The sequence below is a fragment of the Mizuhopecten yessoensis genome, unplaced genomic scaffold (assembly GCF_002113885.1).
Source record: "Mizuhopecten yessoensis strain PY_sf001 unplaced genomic scaffold, ASM211388v2 scaffold716291, whole genome shotgun sequence".
Lineage (NCBI taxonomy): Eukaryota > Metazoa > Mollusca > Bivalvia > Pectinida > Pectinidae > Mizuhopecten > Mizuhopecten yessoensis.
The window spans coordinates 21,693-48,308 of record NW_018480043.1 but is presented as its reverse complement, the minus strand read 5'-3'; the positions used below and the strand labels follow the sequence as shown (position 1 = coordinate 48,308).

The window sequence follows — 26,616 nt, the reverse complement described above, 5'->3', positions numbered from 1 at the left end:
TGACCCCACCTTTCTAACGTTGACCCTCACCTTTCTAACGTTGACCCCCACCTTTCTAACAATCTTGAGATGATGGTACAATAGTATATTGACAGGGAGAGATCGGAGATATCGAAGCAGCCAATCCCTACTTGTTGGTACATTGATATATAATCGCCAGAGAGATATGTCTCTAAAGTTATAACTTTAAGAAAGAGTTTTTCCTCATTACATCTACTTGCACTTTCTTTTCAGAACCCGAACCAGAACCTGCCGAAGTTGCTCAAAACGGTAACTACCTTTCTGTTCATCTTGCCATGAAGTACTGAAGTTATAGGTTGTAATTGTGTTTTAAGGAACAGCTTAGAATAGTATTAAAACGACCGTTTTGGAAGCATTGGAACTAGTATTAAAATGGTCGTTTCGGAAGCATTGACTCGGGGTTTATAACCTTAACAGGTTGCGTTGTCCCAGTACTGATAGAGATGTTGAGAATGGTATAAAGCTGATTGTATGGTATATGATTGTTGTGAAGGAGAGTAGTGATGGTATTGACAGGGTATTAATAGAGCTGTATTATCGTTTCAGTTATTGCAACACGTCAGACTACCAGTGCTCCACTCCCAAAGAAGGTAACTTGGGACAGACTCAAGGACGCTGTAAGTCATCTCTCAGCCGATGAGAGTAAACAACTTGGTTTTCAGCTCGGACTTAATGGCAGCCAGATGCAAAAGGTGGAGGAAGACACTATGGATGAGGTGGATCTGGCCATGAATGTGATAAAGAGATGGCATCTATTGCTGGCTAAAAATGACATGGTGAGTCAGCTGAAGGGTGCTTTGGAGGCGATTGGACGTCGGGACCTCATACATAAGGTCACAAAGGAATAAGTATCTCACATGGAATATGTGACGAAATAAACTTGTCACTGAAAACGTATAATCTATGCTCTCTGCTAGGAATACAACTGTCTCTGAAAATCACGTAATTGCTCTCTTGTGTTTGAATATCACCGTCCATAAAATTAATTACGTTACTGCGTCCAAGGATATTTATCCTTCGAAGTGTACTGTGGCGTTTGTTTTTGATATATTAAAAATTGCCAATAGATTGAAAGGTTGATTCATTCTTCAGACATTTACAAATAGTGTCAGAAAAAGAGGTCATTCACAAGACTGATAAATAGGATTAATACTACAACAATCCCTGGGTCAGATACGAACTGTTCAGCTGGCCCACTCCTCTACGGTGCCATCTCACGTAAGTCTACAATGAGTGAAATATACACAGATTTTCTTACAATGTAATCAGCGGTGAACAAAACGGTCAGACTTACACAATAACCTGACAGGAACAGGAGTAAAGAAAGTGCTTTAAACCACATTTATTCCATGTACAGTGTCACAAACAACATGACTTCAAATAATTGCCGGCAATTGTATATTTCGTTGATACGCGCAGAGCTACGTATACGGATGCTAGGGAATTTTTGTTTATACTCTATGCGATAAGCGTTAAGAGTACGTTCTTAAAAACCTTAAACGGGATTTGTTTAAAACGCAACACCATTCAGTAATTCAAGGTAAAAAAGAGTGTTTAATCTAGCAAGCGCATTTTTATCTTAACAATATAGTTCCGATAGCACGATAATATCGTTTTTTTATTTACGCTGACGACACCGCTATATATCAGTCAATGAACCTGTTCCACCAACAGATGTCCCGATGCTTACACATTTATTTTATTACATAGCTACTTTCGCTTAACGAGGAAAAACAAAGTGATTCAGCTGCTGGATATCCAAAATACTCGTTAGAAAAGCGGACGTAACACCACTCAAACAAGAGAGAACCAAAAGACAAGATCTAATAACGAAATCCTTCTAAACCTCGGTCACAGTTCTACCTTATTTGTGATTAGCTATGCAACGATAATACCGCCGTCTTTGGATACATGGACGTTTTGTTAATATATACATATAATTCCTGTGTCAATAACGATAGTTTTTTTTACAAAATCTAAATTTAGTGAAGTGATCCCTCTGACAGTAAACAATCTGAAAAGTGACAAGTTGAACTATTTGCACATTATGGAGAGAAAACTATTATCAAACAAATGTCTGTCCATACAGACTGCCCAACGTCACTCCAGAAGATTCTATTTTTAAGGATGGAAAACGGTTTAACGACTCTATGCGAGGTGACCTGGGATAGCATTCGTACGACACAACCTAAACGTCTGAGGTTTTCCGAGTGTATCGACGACATTAAGATTCTCTAAAACCGTCACAACTGGTCACCGACTGTCTGTCGTAGTGTTGTACATATGTATAACAGTCGCAGTCAATAACTTCCAGTAGTATACGAGTATAATAGCATTGTGTGTACTTATTTTTTCATGTTTATATTTATTTCTAATTTTCTTACCTTTGTAATGAAGAAGTATATCGGCAGTGATAATTTTAAATAACAAACAGGAATCGGACTGTTTTTTTGTAAAATACTGCTATATATGTATGGGATTACAATGCTCTCCAGACGAAATTGTATTCAACGGTATTCAAAGAGCTAAGGAGAAGGGTCCGATTTCAGTTAACGACCCAAATAGTGCCAATACAAGTCAAAAGGATATTATACCGTTTGTCACAACATTCAACCCTAACAATTTTAACATGTTTCCAATTATGAAAGTTCACGAAGAAGTTTTAAAGAATAGCAAAAAAATGAAACGTGTCTTGGAGAAGACGAAAATAATTAACTGCAAAAGACAACCAAGGAATCTGAAACGTTTATTGTCCAAGTCAAAATTTGATGAGACAATAAATGTTAATTACAGCGTGACAAAGTGTATGAAACCGAGATGTGGAACATGTAGTAAGATTGTTGAGTGTAACTCGTTTGTTTTTAAGAATGGCAAAACATTTGAAATGAGATGTAATACGAATTGTAAATCAAGAAATGTAATATATGCTGTAATTTGTAAGAGATGCTCTGATTTTTACATAGGTCAAACTGGAAATAAACTACGTCAAAAAATAGCAGTCCATTGTCAACAAACCAAAACTGATAGTTTACGAAATTTATTTAGTTAACAAACATTTTCATCAGTGTTCAAATGATCAGTTTTTAGTTTTACCAATTTATCAAATGAACACATCAGATACTATTGCAAGAGAGTTAAAAGAGAACATGTTTATTGAAATTCTAAAACCGGGCTTGAACGCGGGAAATTTCGAGCACCTCTTATGAATTTTAAATTTACAAATTCCGTATGTTTAATATGTTCGGATGAACTAAGTATTGTGCTTTGAAATTAATTTTTACTATCAGATGTTTTTAACTTTTACTATAGAACAATGTATTCATTTGAGCATTTGTAATATGCTCCGTTTCTTTTTCCATATATTTCATTGATGCTTTTAATGCAAGTACATTCATGTAATCTTTTAAAGACGTCACAAATTCTAGACGTCCGTATTATGTGTACTCCATTTATGACGTCGTTATTTTTGACGTCTAAAGTATGTGTACTCCATTTATGGCGTCACAAATAAAATTAATTCGCCTGAAGATTCCAAAGATGGGCGAAAGCGCTAGCCGATTATACTAGACTTGGTGTTTTGCTTTATTTATATTTTTACCGTCACATGGGCATTTAAAACTATTTATCGCTATACGGGATTGTATACGTTATAAACCTGACATCATATAGTTGACAAATGTAATTTCCGTACCGAATGTTATTTTTATTCATAAACCAAAGTACAACTGATAAAATAATTATAAACATTTATACTGTAAAAATGGTGTAAAGATACTAAATGCGTAATGAGCTGACTAATTTAAACCTGTACTCTTATTGTGCTTCAGACTTTGTTTATAAAGTATATAAAATGTTAACGGCCTACTTCAAAACTAGCAGCTTTCAGCCTTAACATGGTTCTTCAGGTTAATTTCATTTATGGTAGGACAAACATAATGATATAAAAAACAAGGACACACAATCTGAATTGAATATGGCCGTTTATTACAATAAACGACGGTTGTTATGACATTCACATTTTGTCATAGAAATAGACCCAAAAAGGTTTACTTTGGGGTCTTATTCCGCCATACACAATATACTTGATGAAATATTAACGCTAGTTAGAAAACATTATTTTTACACACAAAATATACGATATAATATCGATGCATTACTTAACAGTCGCATACAAAATGTTGTACACCAATACATAAAGTTATGCACATTCAGAAAGTTCTAACAAGAAAGGAGGAAAGTAGGGGATGGTGGGGGGCAAAATGTATCCTTTATATACTACAATCTGTGTTCATATAAAACAATACACAACTTTTCAAGTTGAAATATAATTGACCTTGACCGTACGAACCTTGTTCCGCCGTCTTCTTTTATCATCTTTTGAAATATGGTGATCTAATTTTAGCAACGTATCAATGCGCGCATGTAACCGGTCGGACGACATCACTCATACCCCAACATACCTCATTCCGCAAGTAAAAGTAGTTATGTAAAAGCATAGAAAGTCTGGCTGCATAAATAACATTAAAACAAGTTTCAATTTGTATTAGTTCATTTCATCTGAAATAAACCTGAAAACCCTGTTACGGGTGAAAGCTGCTAGTTTTGAAGTCAGTCGTTAATCTTGTGTTTCTATATACATTGTACATTAGAGAACAATTAATTACGCAGTTTTAACTACATCACCTGAAGTCATTACCTGTGTATGTTGTGTGTTTACCGTTTAACCGTTTTAATGAAACTGATTGTCTAATGGAGCCTCGACCTACGTTTAACATATCACTTCTTATATTTTCGTGTCGTCATTTACGTATTGTGTATGAGCCATTCCAACGTTGTAGCATAGATTACATTCAACATCGACATGTTCGCGAAGATAATATGTCAACAATCCGATATGGAAACGTTACTCGGTAATTTGTATGTGATGAACCTAGGGAAGATGCTTCGAACTGTGATCACACGTACTGAGGTGATACAGAACTGTGATCACACGTACTGAGGTGATATCGAACTGTGATCACGCGTACTGAGGTAATAAAGAACCGTGATCACACGTACTGAGGTGATAAAGAACTGTGAACACACGTACTGAGGTGATAAAGAACTGTGAGCACACGTACTGAAGTGATAACGAACTGTGATCACACGTACTGAAGAGATAAAGAACTGTAAGCACACGTACTGAGGTGATAAAGAACTGTGATCACACGTACTGAGGTGATAAAGAACTGTGATCACAGTTCTTTATCACCTCAGTACGTGTGCTCACAGTTCTTTATCCCCTCAGTACGTGTGATCACAGTTCTTTATCACACGTACTGAAGTGATAAAGAACTGTGATCACACGTACTTAAGTGATAAAGAACTGTGATCACACGTACTGAAGTGATAAAGAACTGTGATCACACGTACCGGGGTGATAAAGAACTGTGATCACACGTACTGAAGTGATAAAGAACTGTGATCACACGTACTGGGGTGATCAAGAACTGTGATCACACGTACTGAGGTGATAAAAACTGTGATCACACGTACTGAGGTGATAAAGCAACTCATACAAAGACACCGATGAGTCTGAAAAGGTTCTGTAGGAAGTCAATGCGGGCAGGTGTGTGTTTTGGATACCGGCCTTCCATATACATTAAATATATGTATACAACTGTCCGATCCAGTATCTGATCCGATTCGTTTTATCGGATAAATTATTGTTATTATGAAAAGGTTAACGTTTTGTGAAGCCATTTTGATTTGTAAATTGGTGATAGCACATTCGAGAATCGAGAACGACATACGATGCGATCATCTTTTGCTGTATGTACATGTACTTGACATGTAACAGATGATATTATTAATACCTAACTTAAGCAGGCAGTGGTACTCACGGTGACCCTTGCATACAAGATTGATATTAATTGATTTAATAATAATAAAGAACAATAGATTGTTTGAAATGTTGATATTTTTATTGTTTTAATATAAATTTGTGTATAACAAATATGTTTTAATATATGACATTATCGGAAATAAACATCAACTGTGGTTTTTAGGAATATCTGCTTGATGGACCCTGTAGGCATACAGAGTACTTATATAATACAGTTTCACTTTAGACGTATAATACATTGATTGGATAATTGTAATACACGTAACGTTAGTTAAGTATGGTTATATAATTGACGGAAAACAAATCACTTTATGAAAATGTTATCCCTCTCCGGAAAATTCCCATGTTTTTAAGGAAGACAACTTTCCTCAATATCCAAATAATGAACTGTTTATAATGGCAGTAAATTAGATAATAATAAGTATTTGTTTCTCGTTTTTGGCACTCTTTCCACTCACAAAGAATGTGGCTGTTTTTCTCTTAGATAATTACATTAAATTATAGAATTTCAGCGAAAAATTCATTTTGTCATTTGTTTTATAGAGTTTGTAATAAATATTCTGAAAGGTAAATAAACAATGCTTATGTGAAAGTTGCATGCGTAGGTTGCAACAGACTCTAAATTGTTAAAGGATGAAGCCTCCTAGTGGAGCATCATTAAATAACACTCTTACTATAATCCACGACATTTAAAGCAGGAAAATATTTAACTTGAATTTCTTTTCTCTACGATGTCTCTGAAGCCAAGTTAATACATGGTTAAACATCAAACTTATTCAGCAAACGGAAATTATTTTCTGTTCATGGCTTTTGTTAATTTTTAAATTGTATAAAATAAAAAAAACTTAATCAGCTTGCATTTGTTATTTTTATTTTTCTTGTCGTGTTATGTCGTTTTTTTCTAAAGCTGCATTAATATTGCCATTATTGGTAAAGAATAGTGCCAAAACACACTTACTGTCCTCGGAGAGCGCTACTTATGTTTAGTTAGGTGTGGGGTTCAAATACTCCTTTAATGTCTTTTGTTCTGCTTTCTCGCAATACGTTTGTGTACCCAGCCTGGAGTACTTCTGTGTCTAGTTTGCTCCATTATCAATTTCTCATCTTCACCATTTATAAAAATGATTTTGCACAAGCCCCGTTCCTGTGGTGATTGGACCTGTCGCAGAACCTTTTCACAATAGTCGTTAATAGGCTTGACAACAGTGATGAATGTGGTTTTTTTTTGAAAGTCCAAAACATTCCCTTTATCGGGCGTTTAGAAAATGTTTTTGCTTTTCCACCTTATTTCTAGAAATCATACCCATATTGACCTTTCACCTCTGAATAAAATGACACATTTGTGTTGAACCTTCATAAGAAACCAACACGTCATTTCTCAGCTTATTTTGTCAAACCCTTGCTGACTAAACAGTTTACAATTTCAATAAAGTTGTTACAAAACATACAGGTATTATGTAATATTCTATAAGTAAAAGTAATCCCACCATTCTGTCCTTTGTATCTCAATAATCTGGTTGTCGACTTGTAAACGCTGTGTCCAGAGTATTAACTTTGACCCTGCCGCCGACACCTAACCACAAAACAGCATGAATAATGATGCAAATGCGTTGCGGCCAAAGTATAAAGGTATGGGACATCTCCTGTGTTTTTTGCCCATTTGTCCCCTCTTCGTTTAGTCTAGTTGGTATTTTCCCTGTGTGACTGCTTTCTTTTGAATTTGCAAATTCCTGTTTGTATTCCGAATCATCAGCTGGACAAAAGTTTGATTCACATTTTTCTTTGGTTCTGGGGCATCATCAGGTGTCCAATTCAAGAAATCAAAAATGGACACATGCATGTTCGAGGAAATGTTTTGCCTGCTGTATCCAACTGCATTGTTGTAAATAATGGCGTGTGATCTGACCCTCTCCCTGCAGAATCGGGGGATTTTTCGTTTTTTAACTTCTGTTATAGGGCATTGAGGCAAATTGTACATTGTGTATCGTAAAGGGCGACCAATGTGGCTCCCAGCAATTGTCCCCCAATGCAAAACTGGGTATATCTTTCTTTTCCTATCTGCCCTGCTATCTTTCTTTTCCTATCTGCCCTGCTCTCTTTCTTTTCCTATCTGCCTTGCTGTCTTTCTTTTCTTATCTGCCCTGTTCTCTTTCTTTTCCATCTTCTGTCTCTTTACGGCTTTAAGGATCATTGTCCAATTATACTGTGGATTTACCTATACAGCTACCTCCCCTTAATTTTGTTTTGGACGGCCTGGATGCCTCCGTTTAACAGGTAGCTCAGTCGGTCAGAGCGATAGTTTAACATTCTGAAGTCCACGGTTCGAATCCCACTCCAGCTCTTTTTACACTTAGAACACTGTTGTTGATCATATTTCGTTAATTTCCTCTTTTTCATTTTCGGAAATGATTTAGTTATTAACGCTGTAATCATAAGTTTCTCGTGTGTAACTACAGTTTTTGGAAATGATACGAGGATCTTCTATTCGTTTTGGTCTACATTCCGGTTGCGTATTTCCCTATCTTTGTAGTCTGCCGTTGGCTGCGGGTGACTGACGACTATTGTCCAGCTAGTTATTAATCAACATGTTTGGAATGTTTACCTGCCCATGAAGGGGCGCTACTAATCAGATGAACGTAGCACATATACAGGTGATCACATCTTTAAAATTTGGTAATAGATACGGTATGCCAAAATTGAATTACACAGAATCATGCAAATGTCCGTCTAAGAGTCATCGGTGATGCTAGTGGCAAAAAAAGCTTCAATCCAAACTGTCAAAACCATTGGTAAAATAGAGGGACAGGTGCGTACAAATAGCTTGATTATGAATTTAAACATGTAGAGGGGTACTGGTTAATTTCCAAATAAGTTATCTGTAAAGTAGACCTGTGTGTGTATACGAGCTTTGTTTTTCTTAGCTACACGGTTTCGTAAGATGTAACACTAGACAGGTTTAATTGTAATAATTGTCCTCGTAATCAAGATAATGTCAATACATTAAAGCGCTTTATTCTCAACCGTAACAGATATCTGCCACTGACAACATTTCAATACCGAAGGCTTTGTACACTGTGTAGCTGATGGTATGGTACATTGTACGTAGGGTGTCGGTAGTGTAACAATCTGTTCATTGACAATTCCTGCTTGACTAGTTCATCCTTTACGTGCCTCGCACTCACTATTCAGCGTGAATACGGTTAGGGGTCGAACCCGTAACCTCGGGTTGACTGAAATTCTCCCTAGCTCGTGTGAAGGGGCCTGTTTCCAGTAATGTTAATTCTCCATAGGAGCCTGCCCCCGTATAATTTCTTATCTAGCTCAACTACTGTTTTTTTCTTTTCCGAAGAATAATTTTACACCTTTCCGACACCCAGATTTCATAATTTCAGTGAAAATGTATTTTTATAAAGTTGTCAATTTCAGCATCAAAGACATAAGTTCGTAAATAAAAGAAGGTTATCTCGAAATTGTAATTCGCAACATAGTATAAATTTCTTTTGATAAATATTTCCAAAACATCGTGTTTATTCATAAAAAAAAAAAAAAAAAATTCTCGGATGAAAATGCACTTGCAGAGACACAATTATGAAGAAAAATGCCATAAAATTGCAATTTTCTCCCGTTATATAGTTTTGGATGCAAATTTCCATCAGAAAATCGGATAGAGCTTTACTTGTTTCATATGTGTACCAAAAATCAGCTAATTCCATGTGGTGGAACGTTCTCATATCGCCGCCTGAATGTGGTTGTAAATTGAAAGAAAAGGGGAAATGAGTAACAACCTTGTCTGAAACCCTATTATATAGCTTATTATATACAAACTTTTATATTGAATATCAGAGCGGATATTTTCATGACAGTTTTATGATGTGTAACGACTAAATAAACAGTATCGATATAAAGATTTACACTGAGGACACCCTGATACATGAATACTGTTCTATCTCAAGTTGTCCTCTTCTGAATTTTCTGATCGTGTGGCCTTGTACATTTATCCGTATCTTCTTGTCTTTGTCTATACGTTTACGGAATCATTGACTCGACGCTAGCTATTCTTGTCTCACTTTCCTTGTTTTATTGTCCCATCTCCAAAGCGTTGTGGCTCTGTCAGGGTTGGGACCCTGACTTGTCTCACTTTCTTTGTGCCTGCCGACCACGCCACATCGAATAGATAGATTATCCATATGAAATACTTTATTTTGTTCTAAGTAATCAATCAATTCTGCGCTTCTTGGAGGTATTGAATGTGATTTATTATATTGTCTTGTTATTTTGTGTAATTAGTTGTTCGTTATTTATCACACATTTTCGCATAATTGTACCAAACTACTAAGTATTAGCTGTTTACAGCAATCATCGGTGGCTTGCTATTTTGTTACTTTATCGACGCTTCATAAACCAATCGTTATTGTTTCAAGATGGAGGGTAAATGTGTTGGAGAAGGGTGTCAAGTATACTTCAAGAAACGTAGTGGCAATAAGAACAGAAGTGCACGCAATGTAAATAGTCCACAATATAAATGGCTCCTAGATACGCTGGTGCAACAAGGATTGATGTCAGCAAAGGAACAAGCACTTATTTGCCAGAAGTGCTACATGAAGTATCTTCGGAACAAAAATCAGCCTGAACCTGAACCCGAGCAGAACCAGGAAATAGAGGAAGAAGACGACTCCCCGTCCCATATCCTGCCGTTGCTGACCCTTCATGATCTTTTGAATGGATCATCTTCACACAAAAAATGCTGTCTCTGTCTTGTTACCTTTGCAAGAAATGGAACAAAATCATCAGTCTTACCAAAACGTGCAAGACATCACCTGATCTATTCACACAAACTGTGGTGTCCCACCTCATCCCGCGTCTGCTCCATTCACCTTATTGGTAACGACTTAGATCCGTCTACAGAGGTTGTCCTTGATGGTAGAGGTTCCTTGGAATCTCAGTTACCATCAAAATCGTCCGAAATCATTAATGACCTCCTAGAGGTGTCGCACGTCCTTTCACAGAACCAGTCTGCGTTTACAATAAGCTTTTCTTCTCTTGATGACTCGGCATGCATGGCCTGGACAGGTTGGTCCAAAGATCAGTTCCTCGAAATCCACTCGCACTGTTCCCCATATCTTTCATCTGGTATATATACCAAGACTACACACGATGCTCTATTACTGTTCTGGGTAAAACTGAAAACCGACATTTCCTGGAGTCAGTGTTCTTCTCTTTTTGGAATTTCCAAGTCAAGTGTGTCCAAAACTTTCCACTCCATAGTACAGGCATTAGACACATCGATAGTCCCACAATTTCTAGGTCCGGATCACTTGACAAGAGAACAGTTGCTCGGGCACAATACTGTCTTTTCAGAAGCATTTTTTGGAGATAAAGCCACTGCCATATTAGATGGCACCTATATTTATATCCAGAAAAGCTCCGACCACAAGCTCCAGAGAATGTCCTACTGTGGCCAGAAGAAGAGAAACTATCTCAAATTCATGAGCATCGCCTTACCAGATGGCTACATTCTGGACACAGTAGGACCATTCACTGGCAGCGAAAATGATGCTACAATTACAAAAAAAGTCATGGACAAGCTAGTTACTTGGCTACAACCAGACGACAACGTTGTCGTTGACCGAGGTTTTAGAGATGTCCTACCAGTTCTCGAAGCCTCTGGCCTCAATGCTAGCATGCCGTCATACCTGAAACCCGGTCAAAGTCAACATTCTGACGTCCAAGCAAATCTTGACAGAACTATCACCAAATCGAGGTGGATTGTGGAATCCTATCATGGTCGTCTGAAACACTGGACGTTCTTCCGAACGCAATTGGTGTCTAACAGCTTTATCAATGTCATCGAGGCTTTGCTTCGAACCGTCACAGCCTGTCTGAATGGTATTAGAGGACCGATCTACCAGAGATCTCCAGAGAGAGATGCCAAAGATAGGCTAATGGCTGAACGTATGAAGGACCGTTTGACAACACCGAATGGTTTAGCTCAGAGAGTCAAGACAGATCCGGATCTATCTAGACGGGCAAGGTCCGAGTTTGTCAAGATGGATGCATCTTCCGTACTGTTTCCCCGTCTCGATCTTGATTACTTGAGAACCATTACGTGTGGAACGTATCAGATATCTCTGGCTCCTGGTTACATCGCCGAACATTTAAGTGATGACGGAGACTATGAGGTGTGGCTTTACCAGCACTCCCCAGACCTTCTCCGATGTCAAATACATTCTCGACACAAAAGCCAAACGAAATATAACGTTTGGATACGGTTCACCGTTTCACCCGATGTTGAGGCCCCAATAAAGGACTACTACTGCCAGTGCCCAGTTGGAGAGAGAACGATGGGAATGTGTGCGCACATCTCCAGTATCTTGTACTACCTTGGGTATTACAGGACGCTGGAAAACCCTCGACCATTACAACCACAGGTAAAGAAATTCCGACAAAACTTGAAATAGTTTTCCATGCGGCAACGGAGTGCATATGTCGAAAGTATGTTTGGGGCTCGATATGAAAGATCCCCGTTACCATGTGACTAACCAAACTTATAAATATAGGTATTATACAATCGCCCGTAGCTATGAACACTCCCGTAAATGCGAAAACCAACCAAAATCATAAGGAACACGTTTTGTTTGTTGTTCTGTCTATTTGTCAGCCAATGTCTTCAACCACGGGGACTTGTGAAGTAGCCATCTTGGATTTTTTTTATGAAAAAGTGTTTCTCTCACTTTTTTTCATATCTGTGTACATATTCTCAACATACCGAGCAAATACTCTCGTTTTTTTGTTAATTATCTAAAGAAAGTCGAAAATCGGCAATTCAACCATAGGCTAATTCAACCCAACATTTGAAAATGTTCCACCACTTACATTTTGATGATTTTTCCTCTCATCAATAGCATATTACGTACTGTTTAATAGGATAAAAATTGGTTTGCATCCAACGCCCATAAAAGGGTGTATTCTCTAAAAAACACAGTTTTTGTGTCTAAAATGTTATCATCGAAAATGGCATTTTTGAGATTGTTTCTTCCATAAAACAGCCAAATGGCGCGATGGAAACATGATTTTTTGTCACAATCATGCCATGAATGTATTCTTTACGGTGATCATCATTTGATTAGATTTTCATTAATATTTTACATAACATGCACATTTTATCAACACTTAGACAGCTTCTGAAAGGTACAACTTTGAGGAGCCATAAAAAACAAACCAAGTGACCTAAATCTTTATACTTTATAGATTTGGGACCACAACGGCATGGGCAATTTGAATCAGAGAAGGGGCCGTTTTGGAAACCGGCCCTTTGTATAGGTGTAACAGCAATACTTGAAGAAGTAATGCCAAATGTGTATGTCAATATTTCCCGGGCCGCTGTGTCAACACCAGAGACAATCGGGAAACGTCGGCACTTTCCGTAAACGAGAAAATACCTCGGGAGTAGAAGCGGAGTAATACAGACAAATTTTGCCCAAAAAGGCTTTCCGGTGTAAGGATCAACAAGTTAGTCGCCGGTGTACCAAAACTGTCATGGCGGAAGTTTGAAGCGTGTGTGCAAATTGCGAAGCGTTGAATCACTATTTCAACATGATTAAAAGGAGAAACAAATTTGAAACCCTCCGGAATTTACATTAACGGTGCGAAGTATACGCGAGGCTGTTCTAGAAACACACATTTTCATCAGCTGATGGTAGATCGTTGCCTACAGTCCACTTTAGACTCAGAGCAGTGTTCCAGTTTATCATATGATGCTCCCGCGACGTCAATACGATCTACTGGGTCAATGGCAAACAAATGATAAATCCTGTTCTTGTTTGTCATCCGATGTCGTTGATTCGGACTTAATTGTCAACGTTGTCCCCATTCAGCTTATCTGGTACCATTCTTTTTGACACTTATATCTCTAATGAGTTTGTCTGAAGATTATCCCCAAACAACAATACACAGATACAATGATGTGAACCTTGTTAAGTCTGGGCATTACCTATACTACGCACTTAATATTGTGGCAGTTTGCAAAAGTTATAACAGAGCTATATATAGGCATGTTGCACTGTACAATTAATTTGAGCAAGATAAGGCAATCTATTATTTGAAAATGTGAAAATCAATTGCATTTATTTGTTTGTGTAACGTCACTACCGACTCGGCTGTGGACATTTTTTCATTTGGTAGAGCGTAAGACTATAGGTCTCGGGTTATTGTATTACTAGTCAGCTTGTTTGAAATATCTGCTGCTGGTTTAAAGACGCGATGAAAATGTTCCACTATATGGACAATTTGCCTTGCAATTATGTTTTGTATACAAAACAGTTCAATGGAATGGTTAGGTTATTTCTGGTTTTGTAGGGTTTAACGCCCTATTAACTGCTAAGGTCATTTAAGGATGCCCCACCATGTGTATTATGAATGCGTGCATGTGTATATGTGTGCTCATATAGTTGAGACAAGGTATTTTGCCTCCTTGTGTTAGCGCAGATCTGATGCCGACTGTATAGTGCTATCTCACTGAAATACCATGTTTAAGGCACCGAGCATAGTATGTGGCCCAATCTGATGCCGACTTTATAGTGCTATCTGACTGAAATACCATGTTTAAGGCACCCAGCATAGCATGCGGCTAAGTCACATTATACCGACAATGGGTGAGCTAAGTGTTGCCATTACCCTAAACACTGAACGTTAGCAGGAAATAACAACTACCAATGCCTTTTTTAAGGACTTTGGTATGTCCCGGCCTGGGGACAGAGCCCATTGCATACCCCTGTTTGGCGAACGCCCAGGAGTTAAACTGCTACCTGGCAGCATTCCCTAGATGTGAATAGTCAGTGCCGACCAAATCATGGCTATCAATGCAATAAAACATGAGGAAATTAAAAGAAAAGAATATGTTAATGACTGCTTAAAGTATGTGTTTATCACAGCGCAAGCATACATGCATCCTTAAATTTTACAAGTACAGACACATGTAAATAGTTTCCCTGTTTCTGTGTATCTATGTCTGAAGTACTGGCAGAATTATTTTAAAATACATGATATGAAAATTTTAAAATCTATTTCCAACTGCTTAGGGACACTTTATTTTATTTTCCACATAACTGCTTATCTGATCAACTTCAGAATGTCTTTTGTTTAAGTTTTCAAAAGATTTTGTACAATTAATCCTCTTGTCATTGTTTCACAGAAAGAAAAATGTATAAAGATGGTTTGGAGGGGGATGTAATGAAGGGGAACAAGAGGCCCAAGGGCCTCAACAGTCACTTGGATTATATTATAGGTAGCTTAATTGCATTTTTTAGATGTAAAGAGGAATTCAGCATGTAAACAAAGTGAAATACAATACTTGTCATGTCACCAAAGGAAAAGAACTTTAAAAACTATTCAAATACATTATTTTGCTATTGAGAAATATAATATTTTTAGCCAATTTTCCTCTTTGGCCAACCCCTGGGGTAGGCCAGGACCTTATTATAATTACTTTTTGATACTTTTTGATTTCAATTTCATCATAATTATTCTAAACAAGAAATAAATCTTTTTTTGTTTTGTTTATAAAGGAAGTGGAGTTAATAAAGCATCTAACAAAACTTTAAAGTCTAAGTAAATTCCGTCCTTTTCAATATTAACATTTTACATGCTCTATTTTCTCAGTTTTAGTTTGTCATTTGTTACAATATGGACATTCAACTTAAACCTGCCCTATATAATTTTGAATTTAAGTTAATTCTATAGAGTGTTTTACATATCCTTTTCGCAGTCATATCCTATTTTCCCCGAAAAGCAGTGATTCATTCTACTGGTACTGGTATGTACAATTAACGAAATTTCAAAATTTGAATGGGTCAAATTGAACAAATGTATTGGGTTCATGACTAGCAGGTTAATAAAACAGTCTCTACTGTAACCATTGTAGCTTAGTATTTTTAGTCATCTGAAATGGCATTCTATAAATATTTTTCCATGGCTCACCACTAAATTGAAAACTAGTGTCCTACTTTTCATGCTACACGAAATTTGGGGACCATATATATAGTCATTGCTTGTCCATCAGTCCATCCATTCGAAATAGTCTGTGTCATAACTACTGACTTGCTAAAGATATAGCTATGGGATACTTTAGGTATTTATATAAGATGGAAAAGCAGTGATGCATTCCTCAACTGGGTCTTTACATCAAAGGTCAAGGCAACATTGAGGACAAAGGTGGAATTCACAATCGGGAAGCTGGATCCATCTGTTAACTGTACATGTTTAACTGATTTTCTGAATCTTGTACCTGCCTGTTCAAATTGTGTTATTTTTACTAAGTAATTCATACTGTAGAGTGTTTCCAGCTCAGGTTAAAAGGCATGTAAGGATAGTTCAAGTTAACATGTGGAGGATCCTGTTTATCTACCAATGTTTTGGATTTCCCACTATTGATAATTTTATTTAAGCAAATTCATCCAAGATTTAAAAAACATTTTTCCAGAACATATATCAAACAAACATTAAATTCAATTTTCTGTATTTACCTGGTAGCTAGAATATTCCCATCAATATATGTTTTAGAATCCTTTGCCATTTCCGTAAACTTACAAAGTCATCTTAAAGATTTAGTTAAGGACTGCACTACACTTGAAATATGTACATGTATTTTAACAGTTATATGCATACATGTAACTGTTATGTCTCTTTATTTTATTAACTTTTCCTCTATTATATTTCTTAAGAAAATATTTTGTCCGAGACTTGCAGTGAAAAGTAACTGTCTTATTGATATGAACTCTACCAAGTGAAATTGAATTTCGTGTTTTTCTAAGTTTTTATGAATGCGTGTCTTTAGCTAACTTATCTGTTTTGTGATTTAGTTTTGGTTCAAGATGGAGTCCACATGAAACTAAAAGCCAATATGTCATTTCAAATTTCCCCACTGGAAATTGAATTCAGAGCTGATAACTGCATGACTATATTATTAACTTCGATCAAAATCACTTGTGGTTTTGCTATGAACAATAACGTAAACCATGATGAGGCCACAGACTTAGATAGTCTAATTCCGTGATGAGGCTTAACAAAATATCTGTTTCCTTTCAGGTACCGAATAAAATCCTCGAGCTCTTTACCTGAAATATTTTGTAGCCAATATATGAAATTGTATTTATCTAAATCCATTTAGTAGATTACACTAATTCAGAATCTGTGTATTCCAAGAAAATACTGATACTTTAAAAATGTTTAAACTTAAATTTTCCTACAAATAACATACATTTATCTAAATTGTTCATGATAAGGATTTAAAATGTTTGTAAAAAAATAATATTTTGATAATTACCCTACCAGCAGTCAAAATATAATGGGATAGGAAGCATACCTTTTGGCCTGACTTATGAGTATTATGATCAGATTATAAGTGTTTGGAACTCTAACAATAAAGCGTTTAACAACACTACATGTATATAAAACCCAGAGTAAGAACTATAAAAATAGATGCAGTACTACCTCTGTTATAGCAAGGATCTAAGTCCGTGGTTATAGATATCATATATCACTATTGTTTATATACAATCTGTACATTCAGAATTTCAAACAGCTGTGTGATTACCAACATAACTCCATGAGCTAATTATTTATAATGCTGTCTAAATCAATACAATACATCAGATAAATACAGTATAAAAATTCAATAAACACACGCAGATCTCAAACTCATAAACGCTAATGATTTACTCAGAATCCATTCCTTTCACACCGAATCTAGATATCCACATGCTACATGTAGCTCATGGGGGGCAGCCATCTTTGTTTACAAAGTGGGTCTCCTCGCAATGTAGGTCCCGATATATATGTTGTAATGAGATAACAAATATGGCGGCGACCTAGTTACTCCCGAGATATTTTCTCGTTTACGGAAAGTGCCGACGGTTCCCGATTGCACCAGAGAAACAGCAGTACATGTAAAAGTTTGCGAGGGTCTAGGGATCGAGCCCGGAACCTCTGGTTTACTATTATAAGGCTTTAACGAACAATTTAAATGCGGATTCTCTCTATCCGAGTCAGTAAGAAGTGGCAAGTATTTCACAAGTGTTGCATACAGGTTCTATTGCAGAAGAACTTGGCTGTTTATGTGACTAGAGCTGTGACGGACGTACCGTTCTATCAACAGTCCATATCCAACCTGAATCATGATAGAGGTGGTGGAAACGGAAGACGACAGGAACCGAAAGGTAACAAATTGTAACAATTAGGTGTTTGGCCGGTACTCGTACTTGTCTTTTACATATTATCAACATACTGTCTTTAATATGTATTCTGAAGCGTCGACACGTAATTATATAGACGTCCTTTAAAACCGATCTTATTACAAAACTGTAGGTTTGTAAAGGCAACAAAATATGCATTCATCGTATAATAGGCTGACGCGCCCGATGGCTACGTCCTAGTATTAAATGTACATTTAGCTGTATAGTTTATTAGTTAGGTTCGAACCTCTCTATACAAATACACATGCATGTACCTTCTATGTGGCCTATTAACGCTTGCTATATTTACTTTGTTTTAATAAAAACTAAGTAAACGTATTGTAAACTTATAAATAATTTTTCCTTTACGTTAATCAAAAAGAAACTTGCTGTTATTTGTTTTATATTTAAATACCCATTTGTAAAATTGAGACAGGACATTTGGTGATATCATGAGGTTTTCAAAATGGCCCAAACTAAACATATTTGTTCGATTATATCGCTACTATTCTTTTAAAACAGTATGTTAAATGCCAGCTCCCTTTGATAAGGTCCATTATCAACCAATCTCTAATAAACACCCCACTGTAAAAGAAAGAAATACCGACTGGTGTATAACAAGGACAGTGCAGGTTAGGACAGGGACGAAAATAGGGATGACAAGGACAGTGCAGGAAGGGACAAGGACAGTACAGGATAGGACAGGGACGAAAATAGGGATGACGAGGACAGTGCAGGATAGGACAGGGATGCAAATAGGGATAATGACAAGGACAGGACAGGATAGGACAGGGACGCAAATAGGGATAATGACAAGGACAGTACAGGATAGGACAGGGGCGAAAATAGGGATGACAAGGACAGTACAGGATAGGACAGGGACGAAAATAGGGATAATGACAAGGCCAGTACAGGATAGGACAGGGACGAAAAAAGGGATGACAAGGACAGTGAAGGATAGGACAGGGACGGAAATGGGGATGACAAGGACAGTGCAGGAAGGGACAAGGACAGAACAGGAGAGGACAGGGACGCAAATACGGATAATGACAAGGACAGAACAGGATAGGACAGGGAAAAGGATACAAGGACAGTGCAGGATAGTACAGGGACGCAAATAGGGATGACAAGGCCAGTGCAGGATAGGACAGGGGCGCAAATAGGAATGATGACAAGCACAGCACACGAAGGGACAAGGGCAGTACAGGATAGGACAAGGGATAATGATAGGGCCAGGACAAGGACAGTACAGGTTAGGACAGGGACGAAAAAAGGGATGACAAGGACAGTGCAGGATAGGACAGGGACGCAAATAGGAATGATGACAAGGACAGCACACGAAGGGACAAGGACAGTACAAGATAGGACAGGGACGCAAATAGGGATAATGACAAGGACAGCACACGAAGGGACAAGGACAGTACAGCATAGGACAGGGACGCAAATAGGGCTAATGACAAGGACAGTACAGGATATGACAGGGACGAAAAAAGGGATGACAAGGACAGTACAGGATAGGACAGGGACGCAGATAGGGATAATGACAAGGACAGTACAGGTTAGGACAGGGACGAAAATAGGGATGAAAAGGACAGTGCAGGATAGGACAGGGATGCGAATAGGGATAATGACAAGGACAGTACAGGATAGGACAGGGACGAAAAAAGGGATGACAAGGACAGTGCAGGATAGGACATGGACGCAAATAGGGATAATGACAAGGACAGTACAGGATAGGACAGGGACGCAAAAAGGGATAATGACAAGGACAGGACAGGATAGGACAGGGACGGAAAAAGGGATGACAAGGACAGCACAGGAAGGGACAAGGACAGTACAGGAGAGGACAGGGACGAAAATAGGGATGACTAGGACAGTACAGGATAGGACAGAGACGCAAATAGGGATAATGACAAGGACTGCACACGAAGGGACAAGGACAGTACAGGATAGGACAGGGACGAAAATAGGGATAACGACAAGGACAGCACACGAAGGGACAAGGACAGGACAGGATAGGTCAGGGACGCAAATAGGGATGTGACAAGGACAGCACACGAAAGGACAAGGACAGTACAGAAGAGACAAGGAAAGTTTAGGATAGGACAGGGACAAGGATAAGGACAGAACACGGACAGTTCAGGATAGGGACGGGGATAAGGATAGGGAAAAAGATAGTACAGGGAATGACACGGACAGTACATGAAAGGACAGGGACAAGGATAAGGACAGGACAGGACAGGGACAGTACAGGATAGGACAGGAAAAAGGATAAGGACAGTAAAGGATAGGGACAATGACAATACAGGAAGAGACAGTACAGGATATAACAGGGACAAGGATAAGAACAGGACAAGGACAATGATAAGGACAGGACAGGGACAATGATAAGGACAGGACAAGGACAGTAAAAGAAGAGACAGGGACAAGGATACGGACATGACAAGGACAAATTAGGATAGGAAAAGGACAGAAATAAGGACAGGACAAGGGCAGTACAGGATAGGATAGGGACAAGGATACGGACAGGAAAAGGGCAGTCCGGAATATGACAGGGACAGAAATAAGAACAGGATAAGGGCAGTACAGGATAGAGCAGAGACAACGATAAGGACAGGACCAAGGCAGTACAGGATAGGATAGGGACAAGGATACAGACAATCAATGACAGTTCAGGTTAGGGACAACGATAAGGATAGGGACAAGGGCAGTACAGTGAGGGACAGGGACTGTACAGGATAAAACAGGGACAATGATAAGAACAGCAAAAGAAAAGATAGGACAAGAATAAGGATAGGGACAAGGACAGTACAGGACAAGACAGGAAGAAAGATAAGGAAAGGACAAGGACAATACATGATAGGACAGGACAATGGCATTTAAGGTTAGCACAGGGGCAAGGATAAGGACAGGACAATGACAGTTACTGATAGTACACGGACAAGGATAAGGACAGAAAAATGACAGACAAGGAAAGGGGAGGGACAAGGATAAGGATAGGGACAAGGACAGTATAGAATAGGACAGGTAAAATGATAGGGTCAGGACAAGGACAGTACAGGATAGAATAGGAATAGTACAAGATAGGACAGGGACAGTACATAATAGAACAGGGACAAGGAGAAGGACAGTACAAGTACAGACAAGGATAGGATAGGACAATGACAGTTAAGGATAGGACAGGGACAAGGATAAGGACAGTTCAATGACATCTAATAATACATGTAGTACATGGACAAGGATAAGGAAAGGGGCAGTACAGGATAGGACAAGGGATAATGATAGGGCCAGGACAAGGACAGTACAGGATAGGATAGGGATAGTACAGGATAGGACAGGGACAGTACAGAATAGAACAGGGACAAGGAGAAGGACAGTACAAGTACAGACAAGGATAGGATAGGACAATGACAGTTAAGGAAAGGACAGGGACAAGGATAAGGACAGTTCAATGGCATCTAATAATACATGTAGTACATGGACAAGGATGAGGAAAGGGACAGTACAGGATAGGACAAGGGATCAGGATAGAGACAATGATGAGGTCAGGACAAAGAGGATACAATATAGGACAAGGACAAGGATACATAAAGGACAATGATAGTTAAAGACGGGAACAAGAATAAGGACAGGACAAGGACAGTACAGGATAGGACAGGGACGAAAATAGGGATGACAAGGACAGCACACGGTGGGACAAGGACAGTACAGGATAGGACAGGGACGAAAATAGGGATGACAAGGACAGTACAGGATAGGACAGGGATGCAAATAGGGATAACGACAAGGACAGCACACGAAGTGACAAGGACAGGACAGGATAGGTCAGGGACGCAAATAGGGATGTGACAAGGACACCACACGAAAGGACAAGGACAGTACAGAAGAGACAAGGAATGTTTAGGATAGGACAGGGACAAGGATAAGGACAGAACACGGACAGTTCAGGATAGGGACGGGGATAAGGATAGGGAAAAAGACAGTACAGGAAATGACACGGACAGTACATGAAAGGACAGGGACAAGGATAAGGACAGGACAGGACAGGGACAGTACAGGAAAGGACAGGAAAAAGGATAAGGACAGTAAAGGATAGGGACAATGACAATACAGGAAGAGACAGTACAGGATATAACAGGGACAAGGATAAGGACAGGACAAGGACAATGATAAGAACAGGACAGGGACAATGATAAGGACAGGACAAGGACAGTAAAAGAAGAGACAGGGACAAGGATACGGACATGACAAGGACAGTTCAGGATAGGAAAGGGACAGAAATAAGGACAGGACAAGGGCAGTACAGGATAGGATAGGGACAAGGATACGGACAGGAAAAGGGTAGTCCGGAATATGACAGGGACAGAAATAAGAACAGGATAAGGGCAGTACAGGATAGAGCAGAGACAACGATAAGGACAGGACCAAGGCAGTACAGGATAGGATAGGGACAAGGATACAGACAATCAATGACAGTTCAGAATATGACAGGGACAGAAGTAAGAACAGGATAAGGGCAGTACAGGATAGAACAGCGACAAGGATAAAGACAGGACCAAGGCAGTACAGGATAGGATAGGGACAAGGATACAGACAATCAATGACAGTTCAGGTTAGGGACAACGATAAGGATATGGACAAGGACAGTACAGGGAGGGACAGGGACTGTACAGGATAAAACAGGGACAATGATAAGAACAGCACAAGAAAAGATAGGACAAGAATAAGGATAGGGACAAGGACAGTACAGGACAAGACAGGAAGAAAGATAAGGAAAGGACAAGGACAATACATGATAGGATAGGACAATGGCATTTAAGGTTAGCACAGGGACAAGGATAAGGACAGGACAATGACAGTTACTGATAGTACACGGACAAGGATAAGGACAGAACAATAACAGACAATGATAGGGCAGGGACAAGGATAAGGATAGGGACAAGGACAGTATAGGATAGGACAGGGAAAATGATAGGGTCAGGACAAGGACAGTACAGGACAGAATAGGGATAGTACAAGATAGGACAGGGACAGTACAGAATAGAACAGGGACAAGGAGAAGGACAGCACAAGTACAGACAAGGATAGGATAGGACAATGACAGTTAAGGATAGGACAGGGACAAGGATAAGGACAGGTCAATGACAGTTAATAATACATGTAGTACATGGACAAGGATGAGGAAAGGGACAGTACAGGATAGGACAAGGGATAATGATAGGGCCAGGACAAGGACAGTACAGGATAGGATAGGGGTAGTACAGGATAGGACAGGGACAAGGATAAGGATAGGGACAGTACAGGATAGGACAAGGGATAATGATAGGGCCAGGACAAGGACAGTACAGGATAGGATAGGGATAGTACAGGATAGGACAGGGACAGTACAGAATAGAACAGGGACAAGGAGAAGGACAGCACAAGGACAGGCAAGGACAGGATAGAGACAATGATGAGGTCAGGACAAAGAGGGTACAATATAGGACAAGGACAAGGATACATTAAGGACAATGATAGTTAAAGACGGGAACAAGAATAAGGACAGGACAAGGGCAGTTCAGAATATGACAGGGACAGAAATAAGAATTTGATAAGGGCAGTACAGGATAGAACAGAGACAAGGATAAGGACAGGACCAAGGCAGTACTTGATATGATAGTGACAAGTATACAGACAGACAATGACAGTTCAGGATAGGACAGGAACAAGGATACGGACAGGACAAGGTCAGTTCAGGATAGGGACAACGATGAGGACAGGGAGAAGGACAGAACAGGGAGGGACAGGGACTGTACAGGATAAAACAGGGACAAGGATAAGAACAGCACAAGAAAAGATAGGACAAGGATAAGGATAGGGACAAGGACAGTACAGGACAAGACAGGAAGAAGGATAAGGAAAGGACAAGGACAATCCATGATAGGACAGGACAATGGCATTTGAGGTTAGCACAGGGACAAGGATAAGGACAGGACAATGACAGTTACTGATAGTACACGGACAAGGATAAGGACAGAACAATGACAGACAAGGATAGGGCAGGGACAAGGATAAGGATAGGGACAAGGACAGTACAGGATAGGACAAGGAAAATGATAGGGTCAGGACAAGAACAGTACAGAATAGAACAGGGACAAGGAGAAGGACAGCGCAAGTACAGACAAGGATAGGATAGGACAATGACAGTTAAGGATAGGACAGGGACAAGGATAAGGACATGCGAATGACAAATAATAATACATGTAGTACATGGACAAGGATGAGGAAAGAACAAGGACAGACAAGGATAGGACAGGGACAAGGATAAGGATAGGGACAGTACAGGATAGGACAAGGGATAATGATAGGGCCATGACAAGGACAGTACAGGATAGGATAGGGATAGTACAGGATAGGACAGGATAGGACAGGGACAGTACAGAATAGAACAGGGACAAGGTGAAGGACAGCACAAGGAGACAAGGATAGGACAGAGACAATGATGAGGTCAGGACAAAGACAGTACAAGATAGGACAAGGACAAGGATGCATACAGGACAATGACAGTTAAAGACGGGAACAAGAATAAGGACAGGACAAGGACAGTACAGGATAGGATAGTGACAAGGATACAGACAGACAATGACAGTTCAGGATAGGAAAGGGACAAGGATACGGACAGGACAAGGTCAGTTCAGGATAGGGACAACGATGAGGATGGGGACAAGGACAGTACAGGGAGGAACAGGGACCCGTACAGGATAGAACAGTAACACGGATAAGTACAGGACAGGGGCAATATAGGATAGGATAGGGACAATGATACAAATAGGACTAGGATAGTTCAGAATATGTTTTTCGACGTCGTGGCGAACGTTATGCCGATAACTGCATGGTGGAGCGCGATAGGTTTGGTGCTGACAGCTTTATGGTGTGGGGTTAGGATCCTTAGTGGCCGCAAAACCCCCTTAGTCGTCACTGAGGGCAATTTGACAGCTCAACGGTACATTGACGTTATTCTACAACCTGTCGTCGTGCCGTTTGTCCGCTAGCATAACGTAATCTTTCAACAAGACAATGCTTGGTGCCATGTTGTAAGACGTGCAGAGGACTATCTTTGTCAAAACAATGTCGTCACGTTACCCTGGCCCCCATAAAGTCCCGATCTCTCGCCAATAGAGCACGTGTGGGGCAATCGAACGCGCCTAACTCCACCACATACTCTACCCGCTCTGCGTCAGGCGCTTCTGGACGAATGGCAGAACGTCCCTTTAGCACACAACTAACCGTTTTGTTAACTCTATGATTCGCAGAATTCGCGCGGGGATCATACTCGTTATTGAAGTCGGAAAATTCCAAAGGCCGGGGTCTCATCAATCTTGACTGTTGCCTTGCCAAAGTGTTTATCGCTAGTGCTTAATTTACTGAAATCAATAGAATAGATGTGTATCTTTAATGAGCCATGTTACTTAAACGGAACTTTCAAATAAAATATTAAAAATATTACCGAAAATTGGAGGTTGCGTATCTTTTGCGTGTCAGCATATTAAGTTGTACCCATCACCACAACTGATGTCAATCCTCGTCTCTCGTCCTCCCAAATTCAGCCTGTCTGACATTGACATTCAGCACGTTGTGCACTATGTTTGAAATCTGATTTTACCTTAGATGTAAAAAACACAACAGAGATAATTTTGATGAGGTTAACAAACTTTCTGGTGTTGTCATTAATCCAGTGGACAATACATAGTCAAATAGATAACGTTCTATTAAAATTGTATGTAGGTTTTAAGATAAATAACGTTGTGTAATACAATGTATAAAGCTATAAAGCTTTATGTATATATCTATATACAGCTTCGAGGTAGGTAGCGTACTATTATGCAAGTCGAATACTCAATGACGTCGTTAGAATTACCCAGTTAGTCAGATAACACAGTACAGCAATTGTTATTTTAAAAAACATAATAAAACATGATCTATTTGAAAAGGTACCGAGTTCGCGTTTGCCTTGCCTTTATTTGATGCGCACAAATCAATTCGTTGCTATTCCTTTCTTAACATTCAGCTTTTAGGGTAATAGCAACAACTGATTTACCCGTTGTCAGTATATTGTGACCAGGCTGAAGGCTTTGCTGGGGTGCCTTCGGCATGGTATTTCAGATCCGCGCAATCACAAGAAGGCAAATACACCAGCATATCCTGTTTCCACCACACGTACATGCATTCACGCATACACAACACACATAGAGGTACGTCCTCAAATGACCTTATCTGTTAAAACCAAACAAAACACAACCAACTTGTTGCTGAAGGCAACTCTCCAGTATCCCTCTAACGTTATATATTACCGTACCTCATACCAAAACTTGAGGAAAGCCTCTTTACTCTAATAATGTGTGTATTCTTTTTAAAAAAAAAGGTCGAACGGCGATAGAATCTATGGTTGTAAATGATTTTGAATTATAATGTATAAATGAAACGATTGATATCCAAGCCATGGTT

The 26,616-nt window shown here is 39.1% G+C and overlaps 2 protein-coding genes across 2 annotated transcripts in view; both read left to right on the top strand.

The window, feature by feature from the left end:
* LOC110442699 overlaps positions 1-5,254 on the top strand; it is a 45,729-nt gene extending 40,475 nt beyond the window's left edge. Inside the window, exons 12-13 of the mRNA XM_021486419.1 lie at positions 235-270; positions 568-5,254. Coding sequence (XP_021342094.1) covers positions 235-270; positions 568-869 — 338 coding nt within the window. The 3' untranslated portion in view covers positions 870-5,254. The remainder of the gene's footprint in view (positions 1-234; positions 271-567) is intronic.
* Positions 5,255-17,835: 12,581 nt separating this feature from the next.
* LOC110442700 overlaps positions 17,836-26,616 on the top strand; it is a gene marked incomplete at its 3' end in the record, with an annotated part of 30,197 nt that continues 21,416 nt past the window's right edge. Inside the window, exon 1 of the mRNA XM_021486420.1 lies at positions 17,836-18,117. Within this exon, the coding sequence (XP_021342095.1) occupies positions 18,076-18,117 (42 nt within the window). The remainder of the gene's footprint in view (positions 18,118-26,616) is intronic.